At 42.8% G+C, this 16,122-nt stretch overlaps 1 protein-coding gene across 1 annotated transcript in view; it reads left to right on the plus strand.

The window, feature by feature from the left end:
• The window catches only part of LOC128691303 (lachesin), a 242,900-nt gene that overhangs the window by 69,113 nt on the left and 157,665 nt on the right, over nt 1-16,122 (plus strand). Inside the window, exon 6 of the mRNA XM_070091662.1 lies at nt 15,213-15,383. Coding sequence (XP_069947763.1) covers nt 15,213-15,383 — 171 coding nt within the window. The remainder of the gene's footprint in view (nt 1-15,212; nt 15,384-16,122) is intronic.

Raw genomic sequence — 16,122 nt, forward strand, 5'->3', positions numbered from 1 at the left:
AAATGCTAATGTGGTTACAATATGGCTTGATACCAGTGGGTTTTATACACTTGGCAAAATATTTCGAGCATTGTACTTTACCAAATGCCCCATTAACGCTTCAAAAAGAAGACACATTGTGCAGCGTCACTTGCATATATATATCAATGCCTTCAACTAGTCTGTAGGAATCTTTTTAAGCCTGTAGCTTGAGACTGCAAAAGTCTTTAGGTCTCTCGTCTTATTGACGCTAAGTACTCGCCTCACATATGTAAGAACTCTTAAGGTGTCTGTTTCGTCAGTCTGTAAGAATTCTTGAGGTGTCCATCGTCACAGTTTGTAAGAACTTGGGTCTGAGATAGTTCCAGACTATGGAACTGAACTTCTCCAGGCTGAGGGACTGACAACCTCAAATCTACGACTTCAAGGGTGATGGACTGATTACATCGTCTTCACATCGCTACTGTTCCTGCCTACATTCTGTATTCGACTGAAGAAGCCTACTGTGTAGGCGAAACGTTTCGGAATAAAGTTGCCTAACTGTTGCCTACGTGTCTTACTTATTCAGGAAGACTGGTAGACTGTCGTCTTAGGACAAAGACCATCTGATGTGATTTTGTTTTTCCTGACGAATAAAACAACAGCTAAAACACTGAAAGCGACATCAACACCATGAGCAACCACAACCACAGCCAACAACACCAACAACTATTAGCGAGACAACGTTTCGCCCAGAGCAGAGCTTAACCAAGCACCTCGACCGGAATGACTTGACAAGACTACAGGGAGCGAAACGTAATGCGAATTACAGCTCGTTTAGCACCCAGTATCATTCACCACCAGTCACCGTGAGGGGGAGAAACTGTCAGAGAAACCTCCATATGTCATTAGCCGTTTACTAATCAAGTTAATTAGAAGGAAGTAGAGAATAATAATACCCAGCCAAGAATGGACTAGGAAGCTTTGATTAGGTGTGGGAGTAGCAGGTATCTTGGGATACCTGGCTACATCAGCTAAGATATCCTGGCTACATCAGCTAAGATATCCTGGCTACATCAGCTAAGATATCCTGGCTACGTCATTTATACTTATTTTCCTATCATGCCTCATGACACAAATCTAAAACAGAGAGAGAGAGAGAGAGAGAGAGAGAGAGAGAGAGAGAGAGAGAGAGAGAGAGACTGGGAAAGCCCTAAATGATTTAGGCTCTGGGGCAGCCCTAAAACAGTAATGTAGCAGCCCTGGGCTGCTGTAAAATAGGCTCATGGAAACTTTAAAACAAGGTCATGGCAGCCCTAAAATTGGCTCGTGGTAGTCTTAAAATAGGTTCGTAGCAGCCCTAAAATAGGAACATTGCAGCCCTAAAATAAGAACGTTGCTGCCCTAAAATAGGAACTATGCAGTCTTAAAATAGGCTCATGGTAGCCCAAAACTAGGAAGAGTGGCTCCGGGCAGTCCCAGAACAGCAAGGTGGAGTCAGGGTAACCCTAAAAGAAGGGGAGAAGAGCTTGGGGCTGGCAGGCTCTTGCTCCCTGGAGCACAAATTACCATAACCGAAGAGAAATAAAATCGAGCAGTAAACTCCTGGCTAGTCTTAAGGGACCCCCACTATCACCCCGCCCCCACCCCTCCCTCACCCCACCCTCACTCCTCCCAACTTCAGCCTCACCCCCACCCTCGCCCATCCTTCACCCTCACCCCGCTCACACCCCGCCCTCTACTGAAGTAAGCTTGTGTTGCTTGTGTGGCACTATTGTTTACGTGGCACTCTTGCTTATATGACACTTGTGTGACTGTATAGCACCGTTATTTGTGGTGCATTGTTGTTGGTGTTGCTCATTAATTTGTGTCATTGATGAATGAGACGTGTGCAGCACTAGTGCCTCAATCAGTTCAACACTGAACGTATGTGTTGGCGACAGCCTCGAAGCAGGTGTTCACTACCGTGGTCTTGATGTATGTATGTATGTGTGTGTGTTTGTGTAGCCATACATAAATAAATAAATAAATAATTATATATATATATATATATATATATATATATATATATATATATATATATATATATATATATATATATATATATATATATATATATATATATATATATATATATATATATATATATATATATATATATATATATATATATATATATATATATATATATATATATATATATATATATATATATATATATATATATATATATATATATATATATATATAGTATATATAGTATATATATATATATATATATATATATATATATATATATATATATATATATATATATATATATATATATTCTGTCTGGTCATCAAAGAAGTCACAGAAGCGCTCTCCAGTGAGCTTAATATCTGGTTCTTGGATGATGGTACCCTGGCTGGCGCTAAAGAATCTCTCCTCGAAGGCATCAGAAAAATCAAAGACATGGGAGAGAGCCTGGGCCTATCGTTAAACCCCAACAAATGTGAAATAGTTTCTACCAATCGACAGATGATCCAGAATATTAGCACCGTTTTACCAGGAGCACGAGCCATTGATCCAGCCAATAGCACTCTCCTTGGTGCTCCTCTTGGGTCCAATGCCATCGCTCTGATCCTAGAAAAAAAATCTCAGACCTCAGGACGATGGAAGGCAGGATGAAAGACATCGATACACATGATGCCTTATACTTACTCACCAGGTGCCTGTCAATCCCGAAACTTACCTACTCCCAGAGATGCTCCCCTGCCTTCAGCAGTTAGAAACTCGAGGAATATGACTCCTTAAGACCATGCTAGAGAGTGTATTAAACCTTTCCCTCGAAGATGGACAATGGTTGCAAGCCTCACTTCCAGTCAGGCTTGGAAGGCTGGGAGTACACAAATCCTCCCAGATTGCCCTACCTGCTTTACTATTCTCTTCCATAGCATCAAATGAGTTAATAAAGCAAATTCTTCCAGACAACCTCAGTGACTCAGCAGAAATACAGGACCCCAGCTACGCCAGTACCATCACTGAATGGGAAACTCTTGCTGCTCCAGCACCAAAACCTAGTGCAGCACTGGCCTACAAACAGTCAAGTTGGGATGGCCCATTGCTGAAAAGGTGCTTGCCAACATGCTTAGGGCTGTAACATCAGACAGAGAGACTGACCATCTCCAAGCAGTGAGTGTACCTCACTCCGGGGACTTCCTCCAAACAGTTCCCATTTCGGCAATTGGAACACGCCTCGACCCTAAAACCCTGCGTATTGCAGTGGCTCTGCACCTTGCTGCCCCAATTCACATCGAATATACGTGTATCTGCGGCAATGCACAAGCCGACCAATCTGGTCTACATGGTCTTAACTGTTTCAAAACCAAGGGCTGGCACGCAAAACACAATGAAGTCAATGACATCATAAAGTGAACCCTTGCTACAGATAGATGGCCAGCCGAGAGAGAGCCTCGATCATTAGTAGCCAACAATTCCCACAACCCAGCAACCCATCAAACTTCTGTTGACTCATTGTTCTTTAATAATTTTATATAATTAATTTTTACATTGTCAATGTATCTTGTTATCCACTTTAAACAGAGAATTTATTGCAGCTTTATTATTCTTTGAGCTGTATTCTACAGCTTCGTGCCGAATAGGTAAAATTGGTCAATTAACAAGATTCATTTAAAATTAAGTCCCTTCTAAAATTTTCTCTTATATTTTTAAAGATAATTTTTTTATTTATGTTAACATAAAAACTAAAATTTTCTCTTATATTTTTGAAGACTTTTTTTTATTTATGTTAACATAAAAATTAATAATTTTGTACCAAAAGAACCTTAGGAAACTTACCTAAACTTATTATAATAAGCACAATTTAATTTATCCTAACCCAACTAAATATATTTTAGATAAGTTTACAATAATTTAATACTAAACAATCACAAAGGAAATATATTTTTTTCACTATGTTCAGCATGATTTATGATTTTTGCGAATTTATTGCATACACAAATTTTCGCTTGCTTTATTTGGCAAAAAGAGCATTGCTATTTAAGCCAAAATTGTAAGTTTTATTTATTCGGTACGACATATATAAACGTGTATATATATATATATATATATATATATATATATATATATATATATATATATATATATATATATATATATATATATAGGTACCACCTCTAGAACTGGACTGGGGACCCTCATCCTCAGTGTTGAGAAATGGTTTACCAGCTAAGGTTAAAGATTAAATATAGGGGGAACTTAGCTAGGTAAGACAGCTCATCGCTTGCACAGCCGCCCCTGCAGGCGAGGTCTTGAGAAGTCATAACCACTTTGCAATGGGCTGAAATAGAGTATATTAGGTATGATTATAAATTACCCCTAGGGGGTGTTATGTCAGCATATATCAGACACTGATTGCTGACAACACTTACTTGCGTGGACTCAAAGATCCACTTATCACCGGGGTTTATGATAAGTGACTAACTTGCAACTTTATACTCAACTGCGCAGTTAATAGTAGTACATAACGAGTTAGTACACTTACCTGGGTATATGTATCTGACCCATAGTTATGCCCAGATATCCGATGTCTTGATTGAAGAATAGTGTTCTTTGAAGAATGTCACACTACACTCTGTTGGATCGCAACACTCGTTGTTACACTGTTCATCAATAATTGTTCACGCCATAATGTCACTAGAGAAGCTGATCACACTTCTCTGTAAGTGTTTATTGAGATTCTTTTGTGCAAAACGCATGGAACAGTGTTCTTTGTTGGTTATCCCGGCATGTCAATGTCTCTCTCTCAGTAGAGTCAAAAGTAATCTGACCTCACAGCATCCTACACCGCTGCAATGCCCCTAGAACATAAAGGAAAAGCTGACCTAGTACTTTTTGCTTCCTTGCCAAACTTCCTCCATGAAGCAAAGCAGAATGCTTGATTCTTGCTGTCTTAAGCATAGACAACAATGTACACTATCTTTACCATGGTAACAAAGTGGGAGCAGGATTTTCCTTAATTGTCCTGCTAAGGTAAGAGGTGGACTGTCTCTTATTAAACTACACTTTGCAACACTGGACTCTTACAAGGTGTGGCGGTCACTTGACCACGTCACAAACTCGTATTGCATCTGGGATCAATTACTTGCTGTAGCAGTAAACAAGATGTTTGCCCCTTCTGAGAGGGCTGGGCCCATCAGGGCTGAAAGGGACGGAAAGGGGCTGAAGGGGGCTAATACCCCACTCCTGGAGAAAATTTCTCCACACTGGGGGGCGACGGAGGTTCACTGTAGGTGAACTATTCATCACTTAACATTAATTTGATTTTCTCACTCGCCACCACTGCTGCTTGTCTTTTCTGATCAGCTTTAGTCTGTGTGGTTTCTGGAGAATCACTGATTTTGTTTTCAACACTGTTTAATTCTAACGGCACTAGTTTATTTATTGTCCGCTTATTCACTACACCTTTGCTTAAAACATCAACTGTCCTGATGATTCCATTTGCATCAGGGTATATGGTCACAATTTTTCCAAGTGGCCATTGGGACCTCGGACCATCATTGTCAGTAATCACTATGTCACCAGGTCTTAAGGACTTATGATTTTCAGGAATACCAGCTCCATAGAAGTGTTCTCTCAATGAGGTGAGATAGTCTTCTCGCCAAATTTTCTCCCAACGTTCAATCACTTTATTAAGGTGTTTTTATTTACATCTGAGTTGCTCAGGTTCGAAATAAGTAGGATCCTCTATGATTCCTTTATCATTCATGGGAGGAACAGATTCGAGCCTTCTGCCACGGAGTAAATGAGATGGACTTAACACTTCTAAATTGTCCATAGCATCGGTAACATAAGTTAGAAGTCTGTTGTTGACTCTATTTTCTATTTCAGTTACAACTGTACGGAATTCTTCTAAGTCGATTCTCTGCTGATGAAGAGTACTCCTTAAACAACGTTTTACAATGCCGATCATTCTTTCGTAAAATCCGCCGTGTCATGGAGATTTAGGAGGAATGTATCTCCAACGAGAACTGCGTTGATTCGGCATCTGTTGTACTTATGGTTGATCAAAGATCTTGCTTATATAAGCAGCACCAACAACAAAGTTCGTTGCATTGTCTGAAATCATCAGTCTGGGACATGCCCTTCTGGATGCAAACCGTCTGAATAATTTGATAAAGGTTTCAGCAGACATGTCAGTGGCTACTTCTAGATGTACTGCTCTAGTTGTAGCACAAGTGAACAAACAGATGTGCACCTTGATGGGAACTTTGTCAACTGTTTTGGTTAAAATTATTGGTCCAGTGTAATCTACACCTGTCACCTCAAATGGAGTGATATGACAAACTCTTTCAGAGGGATGTGGAGGTGGACCTGGATACTGACATACTCGCATATCGTAGTGACGACAAGTAATACAGTCCTTTATTTGTTTTTTCACACTTCGTCGACCTTGAGGTATCCAGTAAGATTGTCGTATATGACAAAGTGTGTCAGCTACCCCACCATGTAACACGTTACTGTGGGCGTTTTGCACAATCAGTTTCGTTAGCCAATGATTCTTGGGGATCAATATTGGATGTATGGCTTCTTCAGGTAGTGAAGAATTATGAATTCTTCCTCGACATCTTATAATCTTTTCTGAGTCGAGATAAAGTCCTAAAGAATTAATCATAACAGGTTTCTTTGGGGATTTATCTTGTGTTTCCAGAAATTTATATTCTGTAGAGAAAACATCTTTCTGTATTAGTTTCACCCAGTATTTAATGGGTTCAAGATATTCATAATTAGGTTTTATTCCTTTAATGAATTTAAAGACAAGAGCTGTAACTCTTAAGAGTTTACCCAAAGATGAGTATTTAGATCCATCATTGACTATTTCTGTTGTGTCTGCAGTATTTACACAACTTATTTCTGCTGTGCTCAAGCAGACTGTTTCTTCTGGCATAATGTGAGCTTTTTGCTTAAGCCAGTTATGTTCATTAGAGAGCCAGTTCGGTCCGTGGAGCCATAATTTATTATCCATAAATTTCTTGAGTGGGACACCACGTGACAACATGTCAGCTGGATTCTCTTGGGTAGAGACGTGGAGAAAGAGATAATCTCTCTGCATCTCTTTTATTTCTGCTACTCTGTTCTGTACATAGACCAACTTACTCTTATTATTTCTTAACCACTGGAGAACTGCTTCATTATCACTCCAGATCACGGGTTTTTTTCAATAGTGAGATGATCAAGTGCTTTGTTGAGATAGACAGCTAGTTTTGTACCTACATAGAGTGCTGTCAGTTTCAATTGTGGTACTGTTCTGACCTTCAAGGGTGCTACCCTGGCCTTTGATGTAAATTAGTGTACTTCCTTCAGCATTACTCATGTAAGCTACAGCGCCATAACCTCTGGTTGACGCATCACAGAACACGTGAAATGTGTACTTGTTTCCCTCTTGACCTATTTGTCTGGGAAATGTAATTTGATGAAGTTGTTTAAACTCCTTGGATATTTCATCCCATGCTTGACTCATTTCTAGAGGCAAGTTCTCGTCCCATCCAATTTTGAGTTTCCATGCATGTTTCATAAGTATTTTACCTTTTATGCTAATTGGTGGGACGAGTCCTAGAGGATCAAAACATTGTGATACCTCTGACAGTAAACTACGTTTAGTGAGTGTACTGCATGATTTATTGTTTATCCTTTTGAGACTCAAAGTATCTTCCTGCGTGTTCCAATTAAGTCGCAGCATATTGTTGCAATCAGGAATTTCAGTTTCAGGGAAATCTTCTTTGATAAGTTCCCTTAATTGCTGTGAATTAGTATTCCACATCCTTAGAGGCATATTTGCTTCTTCTTGTTACCTTCTCTGTATAAGGATTTCAAATCCTCCTCTTTATTCGCATTACCTTGAAGATTGTCCGCATAGAAACTTTTCTTTAAGATTTCTTTGAAGGGACTTTCGGATTTCTTCATGTGTATATTTAGAGTAGCTTCTAGTAAGAATGGAGAGGATGTTGCACCAAATAATACTGATTTGAAACGATTAGTTTTCACAGGACTTTGAAGATCATGTGGATTTTCAGGCCACAAGAATCGAGTATAATCTCTCTTTATTTCTTGTAGTCCTGCTCTTAAGAAAGCTTTGGAAATATCAGCCATGTAGGCATATGGGTTTGTGCGAAATTTCATAAGCACGTTTCCAAGCTTCTCAGTTAGTGAGGGTCCGGTCATCAGACAGTCATTAAGACTTGCTACATCTTTATTTGCACGTGCGCTGCAATTATATACACGTAGTGGAGTGGTTTCAGAATCTTGTCTGACTCCATGGTGCGGGAGATAATGAGCTTCTGTCTTCAACTTATCTTCGACTATTTCCTCAATGAATTTATTGTCCAACTGTTCTTGTATGATATTATCATAGACAGTCAGTAGCTCTGGATTCTTCCTGAGCTCATGTATTTGTGCTTTCATTTGTCCGAAAGCCATGCGATAATTGCTAGGTAGATGTGGTGGATTTAATTTCCATGGTACCCTAACCCAATACTGTCCATCTTCATATTTGACAGTGTCCAAATATTGGCTATAAGTCTGAGATGAGACTCTTGTGGGCTTGGTTTATTTACATCAATACCTATCGCATCTAAATCCCACAACTTATCAACTGGTTCATTCATTTCTTCCAGTAATGATAATTTTTGCTGTGGTACATGATCAGCGGTTATTCTCGTAACTAGTACATTTTCCACTGAATCAATAGTAGTTTATTTCCCACTTTGAGAGGGAAGAGGGAGGAGGTGTGGGATTACGAAAACTATTATCCAGAGGGCTGAGAAGGGGTTATTGAGATGGTTTGGACATGTAGAGAGGGTGAAAGGAAATAGAATGACTTCGAGAGTGTATGAATCTGTAGTGGAGGGAAGGCGGAGTAGGGGTCGGCATTCGAAGTAGGAATGTTTGAGGCTAAGCAGCAGAGGCTTTTGGAAGATACCGGACTCATTCCAGAATTCTTGAAATGAGTTTAACCTCTCTGTTCAAAGTGAATCTGCACATGGCAGATGTTGCAAGAATCTTTGCCTAGTTACTGTACACCTGTGCTGAAAACTTGAAGCCAATCAGATGAAGTGTTATTTTATTATGAACGAAATAATTTTGTAGGAAGGCAAAAATAAAAATTTATGCAACCATTTCGGGGATAATAATAATAATAATAATAATAATAATAATAATAATAATAATAATAATAATAATAATAATAATAATAATAATAATAATAATAATAATACGTAATAATAATAATTTAACATTAAAATACTAGTGATAACAATATCAATAATATAAACAAAATTAAAAAAAAAATTTTAATATTTATTCTTCTCAATACTAATTATTAATAATTTAATAATAAAAGTAACGCTAATACAAACCAACCATAACGATGATCATAATACAAGTAATAAAAAATATTAAAAAAATAAGTTTACAGAAAGTGTTAACATGTGGAAGTACAGTATATCAGTTTAAGCTGGTCAATGTCCAGCGCACTGGCTCATTAATTATGAGATGCTTGTCTGAGTCCAGGATGAACAGCGCTTTGTGAAGCATTAAGGTACAAAGCCCAAGCTCTGAGGACTCTTCACTTGTTAACTTGGATAAACTTGGGAAAAAATAATATGGAATAGAACCCAGCATATATTGGATAGTGGATATATTGTACAATATCTTTCATAGTTTGAGCAGAGCCTTGGGATGTTGAGATACTCGAAGCCCTGAATGTCTTAAAGAAGGTGACTATAAGACAACCCTGTATGACTTAAGGACGAGCCTGGGTGACTTGAGGGGGATTATTATTATAATCATAACTAAGCGCTAAACTCACAAGGGTCATATCGCCGTGCAGGTTAGGTATACTTGATCAAAGACTAGCTAGGGTGGAGAGTATAACAGAGTTAAGGGCAGTGAAGAGTGCTAAAGAAGTATAATCAAAGGTTGTGTAATAAATCTGTTGCTGTCAAAAGGTCAAAGAGGGAGTCTGTGTCAAAGTTGGGACCGTCAGCAAAGATGGAAGACAAAGTAAGGGCGTTAGAGCGTCGACAACGTCGGAGATAAATTCTGCGTGCCCGCTGGTAGACAGGACAGTCTAATAAAACATGGCGAACTGAAACTGAACGTGATAATTCTCACAGAGTGGCACCTGACGCCCCTCCATGAGATACCAATGAGTGAGACGTGTGTGTCCGATGCAAAGACACAAGACATCGATAAGAAGACCAGAATCCTAAACATGGCTTGATAGAATATAATTTGTTATGAATCGACTCAGATGAACGTTGTTGCCAACGGTTGCGAAGGTGGTTAGAGATTACAGCAAAATAGTCTGAGAATGGAATACCTCTATATGAAACATGAAAGTCATGTACCGCTGACCGCGCACCTCATTGCCCTGAACTTCAATATAACCAGGGACCCAACAGAAAACGATTTCTTTGTTTTTGCTAGAAATGCGGCGTAACTAAATCTGTATATGAAGATCTAGGGGGGCGAGGCGAAGTAATTTTTTTATAGCCTGCAAAGCACTAAAGGAATCTGAAACTACCACTAATGCTAAATGCATACAGTTCAGCTTTGAAAATGCTAGCTGAGTCTAATAAATGACCTCGCACAACACTGAGAACAAACACTGCTGCAAACCGTACACCGTCAGAGGATTTAGGACCAACAGGACGAGCTTAGGTAACTTGAGGACGAGCCAGTGTAACTTGAGGACGAGCCTGGGTAACTTGAACACGAGCCTGTGTAACTTGAGGACGAGCCTGTGTAACTTGAGGATGAGCCAGGGTGACAAAAGAACAGTATATACTGACATTTATTTATTACACATGCAAGCCTGAGGCAAAGGACTTACACATTTAATAATGAGTCTGAAGTATAGTTTACATAACTGTAATACTGGAATCAATGGAGCTGGTTTTACATGATGATGAGGCTTCTTTGCAATTTGAGATGCGGCAAATGTCCAGACATGAGCAGGTACATATATTGCCTAATGAAGTACTACGAACACAGGTAGAAATAAAAGGCCTGTAGTACCTGACTGTAAGTCACGTCCCCAGCCAAGGAACAAACCACGAGAATAAAATCAAACGCAAACTCCAAGTGTAGTTTTTTGAGTATCCGTATATTCCCACCACCAATATTTGCAATATGTACAAAGTGAAGTAAAGCAGCAATGTAGACAAATAACATATAAATCAGAGTAATAATGTGAGAGAGAGAGAAAGACAGAAGGAGAGAGAGTAAAGCGAGCCATTTGGAACCAATCCCTCTAGGATTTTCTAGGTGTAATTTAGGATGCATCTTCCTCACCTTCGTTCCAAGGTCTACAGGTCAAGGGACTTCATTCCGAGTAATTTAAGAGTTTGACTGAACTTATACGTGCAATAAAGGTTTTTTGTACATTATGCAGATCTGCAATTTCGCCTGCCTTGAATAGGGCTGAGAGTGTGCAACAATATTCCAGCTTACAGAGAGGTGACCATCAGTGGCTTGGCATCCCTTGTTCTGAAGGTTCTCAAAATACATCCAATCATTTTCCTCACGGTTGTGATAATGACTCTGATGTCATCCTAGAAAGGAATATTTAAAATTATTACACCTCAGTCCCTTTCATCAGTTTCTCGCGCCAGGAAGTGGTTAGAATTAGTTTTACGCTCCGAACAATTGAATGCTCAGAATAACTGAAATCTGTCCTCATTGAACATTAAATAATTTTCTGTGACCTACTGAAAGACGCTTGATATTAGCTTGAAGATTTGCTGTACCCTCGATGGATGTCACTCATGCAAATTCTAGTATCATCTCCAGTGGATGATTAATGCAGCTTTTCACTGGCAGCCTTTAACTTTGTTGACAGTTACTCTTTTTGTTCTGTTTATGAGAACGTTCAAAATCCATCTGCCCCATTTTCCATTGATTCCTTTTGAATGCATTTTGTTCGCTATTACACAAGAGTCACACTTGTCAAAGGCTTTTGCAAAGTCTTTGTATACCACATCCACATTTTGCTTGTCTTCCAGTGCATCTAAGATCATGTCGTAGTGTTCCAGTAGCTACGAGAGGCAGGAGGAAGCGACCTGCTCTAAACTCGTGCTGCCCTACGTTGTTCATTTGTTGTGAGGTCATGTGGTTAGCGACTTTTCTTTCTCTCACAATAGTGCTACCTCCTTCTTACCCTAACAGTGCCACTCCCTTCTTTCCCCAACTGTGCCACCTCTTCTTTCCCCAACAGTGCCACCCATTCTTTCCCCAACAGTGTCACCCCCTTCTTCCCCAACAGTGCCACTCCCTACTTTCCCCAACAGTGCCACCCCCTTCTTTCCCCAACAGTGCCACCCTCTTCTTTCCCCATCAATGCCACCCCGTCTCTCTCCAACAGTGCCACCCCGTCTCTCTCCAACAGTGCCACCCCGTCTCTCTCCAACAGTGCCACCCCGTCTCTCTCCAACAGTGCCACCCCGTCTCTATCCAACAGTTCCACCCCGTCTCTCTCCAACAGTGCCACCCCATCTCTCTCCAACAGCGCCAGCCCGTCTCTCTCCAACAGTGCTACCCCATCTCTCTCCAACAGTGCCACCCCGTCTCTCTCCAACAGTGCCACCCCGTCTTTCTCCAACAGCGCCACTCCATCTCTCTCCAACAGGGCCACCCCCTCTCTCTCCAACAGCGCCACCCCGTCTCTCTCCAACAGGGCCACCCCGTCTCTCTCCAACAGTGCCACCCCGTCTCTCTCCAACAGTGCCACCCCATCTCCCTCTAACAGCGCAACCCCGTCTCTCTCCAACAGTGCCACCCCGTCACTCTCCAACAGTGCCATCCCGTCTCTCTCCAACAGCGCCACCCCATCCCTCTCCAACAGCGCCACCCCGTCTCTCTCCAACAGTGCCACCCCGTCTCTCTCCAACAGTGCTACCCCATCTCTCTCCAACAGCGCCACCCCGTCTCTCTCCAACAGTGCCACCCCCTCTCTCTCCAACAGTGCCACCCCATCTCTCTCCAACAGCGCCACCCCGTCTCTCTCCAACAGTGCTACCCCATCTCTCTCCAACAGCGCCACCCCGTCTCTCTCCAACAGTGCCAACCCCATCTCTCTCCAACAGTGCCACCCCGTCTCTCTCCAACAGTGCTACCCCATCTCACTCCAACAGCGCCACCCCGTCTCTCTCCAACAGTGCCACCCCGTCTCTCTCCAACAGTGCCACCCGGTCTCTCTCCAACAGCGCCACCCCGTCTCTCTCCAACAGTGCCACCCTGTCTCTCTCCAACATTGCCACCCTGTCTCTCTCTAACAGTGCCACCCCGTCTCTCTCCAACAGTTCTACCTGATCTCTCTCAAACAGTGCCACCCCGTCTCTCTCCAACAGCGCCACCCCGTCTCTCTCCAACAGTGCCACCCTGTCTCTCTCCAACATTGCCACCCTGTCTCTCTCTAACAGTGCCACCCCGTCTCTCTCCAACAGTTCTACCTGATCTCTCTCCAACAGCGCCACCCCGTCTCTCTCCAACAGCGCCACCCCGTCTCTCTCCAACAGTGCCACCCTGTCTCTCTCCAACATTGCCACCCTGTCTCTCTCCAACAGTGCCACCCCGTCTCTCTCCAACAGTTCCACACCATCTCTCTCTAACAGCGCCACCCCGTCTCTCTCCAACAGCGCCACCCCGTCTCTCTCCAACAGCGCCACCCCGTCTCTCTCCAACAGTGCCACCCCGTCTCTCTCCAACAGTGCCACCCCGTCTCTCTCCAACAGTGCCACCCCATCTCTTTCCAACAGTGCCACCCCGTCTCTCTCCAACAGTGCCACCCCGTCTCTCTCCAACAGTTCTACCTGATCTCTCTCCAACAGCGCCACCCCGTCTCTCTCCAACAGCGCCACCCCGTCTCTCTCCAACAGTGCCACCCTGTCTCTCTCCAACATTGCCACCCTGTCTCTCTCTAACAGTGCCACCCCGTCTCTCTCCAACAGTTCTACCTGATCTCTCTCCAACAGCGCCACCCCGTCTCTCTCCAACAGCGCCACCCCGTCTCTCTCCAACAGTGCCACCCTGTCTCTCTCCAACATTGCCACCCTGTCTCTCTCTAACAGTGCCACCCCGTCTCTCTCCAACAGTTCTACCTGATCTCTCTCCAACAGCGCCACCCCGTCTCTCTCCAACAGCGCCACCCCGTCTCTCTCCAACAGTGCCACCCTGTCTCTCTCCAACATTGCCACCCTGTCTCTCTCCAACAGTGCCACCCCGTCTCTCTCCAACAGTTCCACACCATCTCTCTCTAACAGCGCCACCCCGTCTCTCTCCAACAGCGCCACCCCGTCTCTCTCCAACAGCGCCACCCCGTCTCTCTCCAACAGTGCCACCCCGTCTCTCTCCAACAGTGCCACCCCGTCTCTCTCCAACAGTGCCACCCCGTCTCTCTAACAGTGCCACCCCGTCTCTCTCCAACAGTGCCACCCCGTCTCTCTAACAGTGCCACCCCGTCTCTCTCCAACAGTGCCACCCCATCTCTCTCCAACAGTGCCACCCCCTTCATCGCCATATCCACATCGTCCAACTGAAATCTCTCAAGTGAGGTTGACAAATTTCAATACTATATGATATTCACCCAGAGGGATGGAACAACTTTTGGAGGAAACTGTTAAGTTTTGTTCCCACTCTGTAACTATCGTATAGAATAGGATAATAACATATTTTGTTGTTGTTGTTGTTGTTTTGGTGAGGTTATAAGCGTGATGGCAAGGATGGGGAGAGGATTGAGCAGTGAAAAAAAAAAGTCGTGGGTAGACAGGTAGAGAAAAAATAAAGTGGGGTAGACAAGAAGTAGGTAAGAAAGGCTGTTGTTTGATAGGAAGAAATGGGTGGTTTTATTTTTTTTTTTCACGGTGACGATTCAGTAGAAACACACAATAAAGGCCACTGTCAAGTTCTGGACCATTGTCAAGTCACATCCAAGGTGAGAAAAGTACAGAAGGCCCGATGACAATTTCTTAGGAGGAGCGGGGGAATTGTCTTCAGACCTTCTTTACTTTTCTCGCCCAGTTGGGACTTGACAATGAGCCAGGATGGACAAAGTTCCTCTCTTAAGTGTAGGTTTTTGGTGAAATGCTCCAGCAACGATTTTATGACTCTATATTCTTCTTCATAATGACGAATGATATTTTCTGATGGATATAACTTTGCTAGATAAAATAAATCACTTCGTATCTCCCGCACAGTGCCACCCAACATCCTGGATGAGGAGACCAGCACTGACGTGGAGGTGAACGAAGACTCTCCTGCGCTGCTGCGCTGCGGAGCTGAGGGCTACCCAGCCCCGGAGATACGCTTCAAGAGAGAGGATGGTCTGAGCATTCGTTATGCTGCCAAGGGAAGAGACGGTGCTGTTGGTAAGTCCTGCTGTACACACACACAAATCACCCACCCACAAGTCATGTGTTTGTCGACAAGTGCCTCTGACAACTAGCAACTGCTACTACTATTGATACTACTGATTCCAGAACCCCCTCCCCCCACGCCCACAACTATTTTTCTTCACACCCACCTCTCTCCTTCACAATCACAAGTTTTTCGCCTCACACATACAACCCCTCTATCACGCCCACAACAACCCCCTTCCCTTCTCTTCCCGAAATCAAATCCCCTCATATCAGTAATCATTCCTACCAACACTCACTATCTCCCCACCCATTCAACCTCCGCCCCTTTTACCCCATCGTTCGCTGCCAACCAGACGGCCCAGATATGTGTAAACAATAGGTCAGCAGAAAATGTGACACTATACATGACAAATACCAGTGCATGAAAGGTGTAAGATAAGATTTCGTTCGGATTTTTAACCCCGGAGGGTTAGCCACCCAGAATAACTCAAGAAAGTCAGTGCGTCATCGAGGACTGTCTAACTTATTTCCATTGTGGTCCTCAATCTTGTCCCCAGGATGCGACCCACACCAGTCGGCTAACACCCAGGTACCTATTTGTTGCTAGGTGAACAGGACAACAGGTGTAAGGAAACGCGTTGAAATGTTTCCCCCCGCCGGGAATCGAACCCGGGCCCTCCGTGTGTGAAGCGGGAACTTTAGCCACCAGGCCACCGGACCACAAAAGATGCGCTGACATATACAGTTT

The sequence above is a fragment of the Cherax quadricarinatus genome, chromosome 36 (genome assembly GCF_038502225.1).
Source record: "Cherax quadricarinatus isolate ZL_2023a chromosome 36, ASM3850222v1, whole genome shotgun sequence".
Taxonomy (NCBI): Eukaryota; Metazoa; Arthropoda; class Malacostraca; order Decapoda; family Parastacidae; genus Cherax; species Cherax quadricarinatus.